Source organism: Canis aureus, chromosome 19 (genome assembly GCF_053574225.1).
Source record: "Canis aureus isolate CA01 chromosome 19, VMU_Caureus_v.1.0, whole genome shotgun sequence".
Taxonomy (NCBI): Eukaryota; Metazoa; Chordata; class Mammalia; order Carnivora; family Canidae; genus Canis; species Canis aureus.
The window spans coordinates 33546251-33556326 of record NC_135629.1 but is presented as its reverse complement, the minus strand read 5'-3'; the positions used below and the strand labels follow the sequence as shown (position 1 = coordinate 33556326).

Genomic DNA, 10076 nt, shown 5'->3' with positions numbered 1-10076 from the left:
CATAACAATGGCTGTGGGGCCACCTGTGTGGAGGAAGGGCTTGGCTGAACATTAGGACACCAGGTAGAAGGAGTGGAAAAATATGTGTAAACAGCTTATGGCTATAATTAGTCCCTTCTTTGCTTTTCTTTAATGCTTTTTGTTCTTTTTCTCCTAGCCCCTTTGAGGTTCAAGTTGGCCCTGAAGCAGGCATGCAGAAAGTTCGTGCATGGGGCCCTGGCCTTCATGGCGGGATTGTCGGGCGGTCAGCAGACTTCGTGGTAGAGTCCATTGGCTCTGAAGTGGGGTCTCTGGGTAGGTGGAAACAGCTGGCCAACAGCTTCTGGAGGGCTGAGATTATACAAGGCTTGGTCCCAGGGTCAGACTGAGAATTGGGGCTTCCTCCAAACCTCACTACCCTTAGCCTCCTGGCCTCCTGACCACCCAAATCCAACTCTTAATACTGCTATGGGATTGCAATTTTCATTTTCCTCATGCCTTTCAAGGTCCCCTCGGCCTCTTCATTCATTCATCTGCTAAACCTCAAGGGCAGAGGTTTCCTATGGGTGTTGTGCTTGAAACAGTGCTGAGAACATACAAGATGCTCAGCAAATATTGTTGACTGATTATTTATTTAAATATTTTACTTATTTATTCATGAGAGACATACAGAGAGAGGCAGAGACACAGATGGAGGGAGAAGCAGGCTCCCTACTGGGAGCCTGATACACAGGACTTGATCCTAGGACTCCAGGATCACGACCTGAGTCAAAGGCAGACATTCAACCATGGAGGCACCCAGGTGCCCCTAATTCTTAGTTTAGATGGATGAATGAATTTTGTTGAAACTAGAAATTTGAAGAATAAATATTCTTTGGAGCCTAACAAGATGTTTTAGGAGCCTAACAGGATATTTTAAGTACACATCTGATGTATATAGGATTCATTTAGAACAATGGTCAGCAAGCCTGCTCTAGAAAAGACAAGAGAGCAAATATTTTAGTATTGTGGGCCATATTTGCCCTGCTGCAACTGTTGTGAGTCTGCCATTGTAGTATGAAAGCAGCCATAGAAAGGACAGAAGTAAAGGAGTGTTGCTGTGTCCCAGCAAAGCCTTATGTACAAAAACAGGTAGCAGATCAGTTTGGCCCACCGGCCATAGTTTGGTGACTACTTGTTTTAGGTAGTGAAAATAAGCAAACTGGGAAAAAGAAGAAATCACCTTTAGTGTTTAAATCAATGTTTTGGGGATCCCTGGGTGGCGCAGCGGTTTGGCGCCTGCCTTTGGCCCAGGGCGCGATCCTGGAGACCCGGGATCGAATCCCACGTCGGGCTCCCGGCATGGAGCCTGCTTCTCCCTCTGCCTGTGTCTCTGCCTCTCTCTCTCTCTGTGACTATCATAAATAAATAAATTAAAAAAAAAAAAATAAAATTCTAAAAAATAAATAAATAAATAAATGAATAAATCAATGTTTTGGTATGATATTAAACCTTTGGCATATCCTTCTAGACTTTAAAAAAAAATACATTCATCTGCCACAAAAAAATATCTAGGGGGAATCTATTTTTCTGCCTCAGATAAATAGAGGCTATGTCTTGATTTTCCATGGTTTCTTTGGAATTCCATTGTATGGATGTCTAATGTTAGGCTCTCTAGTTATTTCCACAGTTTTCCTGTAGAAACAGTACTGAATCCATGTACTTTGTATCTGTTTATGAATATCCTTGGTTATTTCCTTCAGACAAAAGCCCAGAAGTGGATTTGATGGGGCAAAGGGTGGGCATCGGTTTAAGATTTTGCTTGACCTTCCTTGTTAGATGAAGTTTAAAAAAAACAAAACCAAAAAACATAGTATAAGATCCAACCCTTCCATGTCTAGTGGAGACTCAAGAGGCTTGGTTTTGTGGGAAGGGGACACAAACAGATTTCAAGCTTCTGGCTGATACTTGGCTTTGAGGGTTTGAGCTGCTGGTAACACAAGATAGGTTCTTTCCACCATGCAAATAGGGGTCCCTCTCACCCTGTCCCCCAGGGTTTGCCATTGAAGGCCCTTCCCAGGCAAAGATTGAGTATGACGACCAGAATGATGGGTCATGTGATGTCAAGTACTGGCCCAGGGAGCCCGGCGAATATGCCGTTCACATCATGTGTGATGATGAAGACATCAAGGAGAGCCCATACATGGCCTTCATCCATCCAGCTGCGGGAGACTACAACCCAGATCTGGTGAGTCTGTTTGTCATATTTCTGTGCTCTCTTGCTGGCTCCTGGCCCTCCCTGTGGTACCCAGAGAGTGACCTTAAACAGCGTGTTGAGGGAGAGCAGCGGGGAGCCATGTGGAGTTTGGTCTGAGTTAGAACCCTGGTAGTACCATGTAGAGCTTCTCTAATGCTGGCCAAGTCATGTACCTCTCTGACTCTTGATTCTTTCTCCATAAAAGGGGAATGATAGGGTCTGCTTCCTAGTGTATCTGGGACGATTTGGGGAGCTAACGTGCACAAAGACAGCCCTTAGCTCAGGGCCTGGCCCATGCAGGGGGCTGCAGAAGCCGCTCTTCATAAATGAAAGATATTTTTTTTCTCCCTAGCTCCCTTCTCTTAAATTGGAGCAGTGTTTCTAAGAGCTTCTGTCACACTCTTAGGAGGCTGATAAGCATCGAGTCTGGGGCAGCCTACCTGCTAGAAGGAAGCCTCCACAACCCCACGTGTGCTGCTGTGGCCCACCTGGGCCGCTGTTTATATAGGCTGATGCTTATGTAGGTTGGTTTCCCTCTTTGGCCAACTGCTTGTCCTTTGCTCTCTGGAAGCTGCTAACTTTTGGAATGTGTGTGGTAAAGGTTCTGAGCCCCCTTAAAGTGGGAATATTGAAAGGACATGGCTAGAGGTCCCTGCCCTGGTTATTGGAAGTTATCTATATCAACTCAGAATAAGGCGAGGAGCCCCAGGTTGGATTGGAGCTTGGTTTTTGAGAGTTTCCTTCCTCGTAGGAGGTTAATGATCCTGTTTTTATTTTTGAGTTACAACCTACTTGAGCATGATGTTAGGTACTATAAAGTGAGACCCCAAAACAAGTGGTTTTGTTCTCTTTGCCCCAGGTTCAAGCATATGGGCCAGGTTTGGAGAAATCTGGGTGCATTGTCAACAACCTGGCTGAGTTCACTGTGGATCCTAAGGATGCTGGAAAAGCTCCCTTGAAGATTTTTGCTCAGGTAAGTTTCCAGGGGCTAATGATCAGGGGACACATTTCTGTCATTGCAATGACAAGTTGCTCAGTTCATTTGACCCTCAGTTCATTCATCCACATATTGAGAATAATAAGAATATTTATCTCATGGGGTTATGTGAGGATTAAATGGGATTCTAATGTATAAAGCAGGGTGCTTTTCTCATCTTTATGATTTATATTTTTTGGAAACAGGGTTGATTTCAGATTTCCCTGTCCACATCCTTCAGTGTGGCCAAAGCTACCTAGGTAGCTTGGCAGGAGGTTTGTAAATAAGAATCTATTAAAGATGTTTATCTAATTTAATTGAATTTGGCCCAATGATTTAAGTGCAGGAGTTAAAATTAAGAAGTACTTTTTTAAAGATTTATTTATTTATTTTAGAGAGAGAGAGTGTGTGTGTATGTGTGCATGCACGAGCACACACCTGAGTGAGGGGAGGGGCAGAGGAAGGACAGCATCTCAAGCAGACTCCTGCTGAGCATGGAGCCTGATGCAGTGCGTGGTCTCTAGACCCTGAGATCATGGCCTGAGCTGAAATCAAGAGTTGGACACTTAACTGACTGAACTACCCAGGTGCTCCCAAATTAAGAAGTACTGAGTAGCCATGGCTTTCTTTTGGGGTTGTATGTCTCTTATTAAAAACAAGTAAATACAGGCAGTATTTTATCACCTATAATGATGGCATGCATTGTGAGAGTGGGGAATAGCATAGTTCTTCTGTGAAGTTTTGTTGGATGAGTGGTGACTTGATTGTATCGGGAAGCTGTGGTGGCCCTGTTTGATGAAGAATGTGTGAGGGCCAGTTTCTCTTCTTAGCCCCTGTTCTTTTGTAGGATGGGGAAGGCCAGCCCATTGACATCCAGATGAAGAGCCGGATGGATGGGACATATGCCTGCTCGTACACCCCGGTTAAGGCCATCAAGCACACCATTGCTGTGGTCTGGGGAGGTGTGAACATCCCACACAGTCCCTACAGGGTAGGTTGTGAAGCATGATCCTGCTGTTATATGAAAAAACTAAGTCTTGTGGCAAGCCTGTGCTCCATGCCTGATGACCAAGGCAGATCCATCCATCCCTGGTCAGCTATGACAGATGGAGTGGTTTGAAAGACAGAGTGCTCTAGATTGCCCCCCAAAACTATTATTTCTAACAATATTAACTAACAATTTTTCACTGGGTCCAGGTGGAGGAAAAGTTGGTTATAACTTTCTCCTATGTTCTCTTCAGGTCAATATCGGGCAGGGTAGCCATCCCCAGAAGGTCAAGGTATTTGGGCCAGGCGTGGAGCGAAGTGGACTGAAGGCAAATGAGCCTACTCATTTCACAGTGGACTGTACTGAGGCTGGGGAAGGTAAGATGGGGCTTCCCCCAGCGTGGTGACTGTTGCTCCTTGAGGAGGAACATTCTTTTCCTAACGTTTGAAGGGCAGTGAACTTTGAGCCAGAAAATAGTGCACCTGAATAGGTCATTGTTCATCTAATGAGCGTCTGTGTCAATTCCTTGGTGATCTTTGCTAATCCTTCATCCCTTCTCCAAAGCCCTGACTTAGCACCATCCCTTTGTCAAGTTTGTTACTGGAAACTTCCCAATTGCTTTTTTGGGGTGTTAGCTGAGCTGAGCTGGAAGTGATTGCATGGGACGTGCTGTTTCTTGTACACTGGTGCGCTCATAAGCTGGTCTGTTCCAGGTGATGTCAGCGTTGGCATTAAATGTGATGCTCGGGTATTAAGTGAGGATGAGGAAGACGTGGACTTTGACATTATTCACAACGCCAACGACACGTTTACAGTCAAATACGTGCCTCCTGCCGCCGGGCGATACACTATCAAAGTTCTCTTTGCATCTCAGGTGTGTTTTTGGGCCTGGGTTCTTTCTGGCCACCTGTGTGCATATTTCCTTTTTATTTTTGTTTTTGTTTTTAGCAGTAGGGCAGTGTCTTGAGAATTCTGCTCAGCAGTTTTCCTTTCTGGTTTCCGAAAACCATGAAGGAAAAACAAGACAAAACAAAACAAAACACTCAGAACTAAAATTTTACCACTTTCTAGCAAAAGTGAGGCAGACTGTATTCAATGGTTACAGCAGGGCTCTGGAAGGAGACTGGTTTGTTAGAGACACTCATCAAGTTTCTGATTGAAACACAATGAGCTTCTAGATGTGTTCTACTTTGACTACTTTGAAGCAATGGCTTTGGCCTTGACCCTTAAACTTTTATAGTAACAGGCGCTTTGACCTTTCAAATTGGGTTCATATTTATGTGTGATAGGTGAGGATAAGTCGAGTGGTACTTAAAACAGGGAACAGTGGGATCCTGGTGATTCAAATTAATCTCACATAAGGATAGGAGTCTCAGGAGAAAGTTCTGTGCCTGACAGTGTTGGTCTTGAATTGATTTCATCCAGTTAACCTGTTTTGCCTTTATTCCAATAATCTGCAACTTTCTTTATGAAGAATTATAATCATTCTATTTCTGATCAGCTCTGAGCTGTACCTGAGGACATATCCTCTCCCCCCCCCCCCCCCCAATCCTACATGTTCTTGTCATCTTCGGTTTTATTCTTGCTGGGTTTTTTGCATCCTAAGTACTCAACCTTTGGTGTTAAAGGCTCAGAATTTTCAGATGCATTTGTAGGAGACTTTCCTTTAGCTGTGCAGTGAGCAGGTCAAAGCCTGCGATGTTAGAAGTCCAGGCATTTGTTAGTGACCCCCAATGGCCTCTACCTGAGGCTAAAGTACAAAGGCTTGACGTGTGGTGACGGAAGTTTGCCTGCCACCTGCCAGAGTCACAGAGGTCTCCTCCTTCGTGTCGTTAGAAGGCTAAACTCTGGCAGATGCTTCAGGGGCTTTCCTACTGAGACAGTGTCTTCCCTACAGGAAATCCCTGCCAGCCCTTTCAGAGTGAAAGTTGACCCTTCCCATGATGCCAGCAAAGTGAAGGCGGAAGGCCCTGGGCTCAGCAAAGCAGGTAGGATGGCACGCTGGTGAGGCTGTCCTGGGGGACTACTGCAGGCCAGTGGCCATGGACGTGTTTGGTCCAGGGACCTTGAGAGACTTGTCTCTGTCCAAGGCAGGTGGTCTGTGGGGGCCCTGTTCAGCAGGGAGCTGTTGGCAGTGGCTGAGGACCAGCCCCTGTCACTGACTGCCTTGGTAGAGCTGGTGCTGATGAACCCGTCTGACTGGTTGTAAAAGTGAAACCGCTCCAGCTAGGCCTGTCTCCTCACTTCACGGTATATCTTTCCAGGTGTGGAAAATGGGAAACCGACCCACTTCACGGTCTATACCAAAGGAGCCGGAAAAGCCCCACTGAACGTGCAGTTCAGCAGCCCCGTTCCTGGAGACGCCGTGAGGGATTTGGACATTATCGACAATTATGACTACTCCCACACCGTTAAATACACACCCACCCAGCAGGTAGGGTCCTTCCCATTCCCCTGTCCTCTGCCTCCCCGTCACCCAGGCCCCTTCCCCCTCAGTGCCGCGCTGGGCCCTTTGGACATCAAGGCTGTGATCTGCGCTCTGTTGAAGTGCTCCTCTGCAGGTGGCGGCTCTCCATGCCTGTCCTCCTGAGCCTCCCAGGAGGTGGTTGGTCCTGTGAGGAGAGCCTGAAGGTTTCCCTAAGAACAAGCAGGAAGCTACCCCCTCTCTCCGTGTCCCCATCTCCCACCTCCATTTTGGGTTTTAGCAGAAACAGTGAGCTCTTGAAATTCGGGGCCTGGTATCTACCTCTTATTCCACACACAAGCCCTTCCTTGCCATCTGGCCTTTGTTTAGTCTTTGCTGAATTCCTCATGGGGAGGAGCGGCAATACCAACACCTTTATATTCCCCTGCTGGCCCTTTTACAAGGTGGTGTTGTGGGTCTCCCTCAAAGAGCCAGTCAGCCTTTAGTCCCCCTGAAATACTATCTAGGGCCCCAGAATATCCCCTTGTACAAAATTCAGGAACACAGACAGGATCCTATGATCCAGGCCACTTTGCTTTGATTGTTTTAAGCAAGAAGCACCTAAACTGCTGCTCTGTATGAATTCATGTTAATTTGTTCAAAATTGGGTTTTGCTTCATGGCCACACCTTTGGGGTCTGAGGAACAGATAACCCAGAAGAAAAGCCTGGGTTTTACTATTTTTCTGTGTAGTGTTCTACACAGCCATTGCAAACCTCTCGGGTTTCTTCTTTCCTGAGGAAAACAGTCTCCCTTGTGTGAGGTACCCTCTGTGGGAGGACAGGGGTGATGTGTTCTGTAGAAACAACACCCGAGAAGCATTGCTCTCTCCTGGCAGTCAGTGAGGAGCTGCCCAGAGTCTAGTGGGAAGGAATGAGAAGTACGGTGAGGATGAGGGGGTGGTGTAGGTGTCCCCTCGTTAGGGGGCTACATATCCTCGGAGATGGAATCTTTACTGTGAGAACATCTGTGGCAGTGGGAGGGGTTCTCCAGGGTGAATTCTTGTGTACCTTAGTACAGATGTGGCCTCTTACATCCAGATGTGCTTCTTCCTATGGTTTTGTTCTTTGTTTTTACCTTCATGAGGGGTTCATTGCTAGCAGTGGTAATAATACTTTTGTAGGTAAAATACTCTTCCCATCCAGGCTGCTCAATGCTGAATGGGTAATTCTTTTCCTCCTCATGGTGAGGGCCAGAGGGAGACTCACCACTGGGAGCATGAGCCTGACATCATCCTTGTTGCCTGTTCTCTACATTCCTTAGGAGAAGGTACCAGAAAGCACAGCCATGCACACTGGTCAAGGTCATAAGGTCTTATTAGACTCTACTAAAAACATTTTGAGACTCTTGCTTTATCCTTTATCTATCAGGTTTTTGGGGTTTTGGCTGAGCCATTAGAAAGGAAGTTGCACACATTAAGACAGAGTCAGGTTTTAGCCTGTACTCCCAGAAAGGGCTTCAGAACCTCTTGCCCTGGATGCACCAGCTGCCAGTTGGGGCAGAGGTGGAGGCTAAAGTGGGAGGCTTCTTAGTTCAAAGTCATCCCAAGGTCAAGTTCATCCATTTCTTTGATAATAGCAGGTTTGTTGGCAGGCTCTATGGCTACTTGGGGCTTTGTTCAGATGCTGCCTGTCATATGTCCAAGGAGCCCGGCAGAGTCTCGGTGTTAGTCACTGCCTCCAGTGTGGATGGCTCACATGATGCCTCTCTGATCTTGTTTGGAGTTTAGAGCAAAGTTTATGGTTTCATTTTTGGGGCAACTTGCAGTTCTGTATATTTCTCTATGGCAAATAAAACAAATTGAATTTCTTCTCTTTGATTGTGAGTTCCCTGACAATGGGACATCATGTCCTGTATATATGTCATATATATTTTTCCATCCCCAGTGTTGAGAACAGGGTTCTTTGCTTGAATTGACAGCTTAAAGGGGGAAATACACAAAGTTGAGGCTCTACTCTCAAGCAGAGACCACTCAGGAACTTTGTAGGGAGAGTGGGGCCAACACACCTTTGATCTGTCTTTTCTGAAGAGCAGCATACAGCTCAGGATTGGTTGAACTAGCTTGTCTTCTGAGCTGTGCCCTTGGATGTGGTTAAGAGGTCAGCCCAGAAGGCTGTGCCCAACATGGCTGATGCCCACAGGTGTACCTTCTCATGGTTATTCCCTTTGGGGAATAACAGGCTGGAACTTTCCAGAAATGTAGTTGTTTGGTGTGTGTGTGTGGAGAGACAGCGGTGGGTCTTGGCCCAGGTGAGCATGTCGCCCTCAGAATACAGGCTGTGCTGCGTGAGGATCTGGAGCCCTGCCTAATTGCTGACTCTTCACTGCCGGGTGCTGCTGTCCCCTGCAGGGTCTCTGAGTGACAGCTTGCAGATGCCCACCTACCTGTAGTGGGCCAGTCGCAGTCTTATTGCAGGACAGTGGTCAGAGTTCTTTTTGCTTTGGTGGCAGTACAGTAGAGTGTCACTTGTTGGGTTGGGGCTTCAGGATCCTACCAGAGGTTGGACAACGGCTTGATTTTTATGGAAGGAAGATCACACAATGCCATATTCTCCCAAGGATTTTGCCTTCTATGCTTTTGGTTGTCTGTGCCCTCAGGGGACTTCAGTTTCTCAAGCCCATGTTCCTTCATGTAGAGTGAGCGCTTTGAGAAGCTGGTGGCAACAGCTCCATGACCCACCAGGTCAGAAGCCACTGGAAGTTGAAACCCCCACATACTTTCTGGAAGTTCCTTGAGGAGACCCTGTAGCTTCACTGAGCCTCCCTGCCTGTCCTGGAGGTCTCTGAGGAAGGGGCTGTGAGTAGCTCACTTGATCCAGTCCTTACCTGAGCTCTAGGGTCAGAGTCTTACATTCGTGTGCTGCTCAGGGTAGGATTAAGGTCTCAGAGGCACAGAGGGGAAAGAATAAAACTGTTCTGCCGTCAGCAAGGTCTTTGTGAAACGCACCAGTGGTCATTGCTCAGACATTCCTCATGTCACCACCCTCCAGGGGAAAAGCACAGTCCGTTCCTTAGCTGGGCTTCAGAGGAGACCTTAAAATGCTACAAGCCATTGCAGGTGTAAGTCTCCTAAGATTTCTTCCTCCCCCCTGTTAGGTTATTTGAGGTAGAGTTAATTTCCTATCTGAGGGTTTTTTTTTTTTTTATGACTGGTAATGAGAACACTTGTTCTTTTATGAGATGCGTAGGCTTAACTGAAGGGATTTTTCCCTCTCCTGTGGCACTCCAGAGATGCAATCAGAAGACTGAGAAGGGCTGGTGGAGAAGCTTTTTCCATGATAGCTGTGAGGCCTATCCCTCAAGGAGTTAGGGGCTTGTGGGCAAATTGAACCTTGGGAAGAGCTAGCATGATGGGAGTGCCATGGCGGCTGAAGTCACAAGTCACCCCCTGACGTCCTTATTACAAAGAGAAGACCATTCCTGTCCCCGGCTGG

General features: G+C 46.8%; 1 protein-coding gene across 7 annotated transcripts in view; it reads left to right on the top strand.

The window, feature by feature from the left end:
• FLNB (filamin B) overlaps nucleotides 1–10076 on the top strand; it is a 138383-nt gene that overhangs the window by 81227 nt on the left and 47080 nt on the right. For all 7 annotated transcript variants that reach the window (XM_077858362.1, XM_077858366.1, XM_077858367.1 and 4 more), the window contains exons 11-18: nucleotides 158–294; nucleotides 2013–2206; nucleotides 3075–3188; nucleotides 4039–4182; nucleotides 4433–4556; nucleotides 4893–5053; nucleotides 6077–6167; nucleotides 6444–6613. In XM_077858362.1, coding sequence (XP_077714488.1) covers nucleotides 158–294; nucleotides 2013–2206; nucleotides 3075–3188; nucleotides 4039–4182; nucleotides 4433–4556; nucleotides 4893–5053; nucleotides 6077–6167; nucleotides 6444–6613 — 1135 coding nt within the window. The remainder of the gene's footprint in view (nucleotides 1–157; nucleotides 295–2012; nucleotides 2207–3074; nucleotides 3189–4038; nucleotides 4183–4432; nucleotides 4557–4892; nucleotides 5054–6076; nucleotides 6168–6443; nucleotides 6614–10076) is intronic.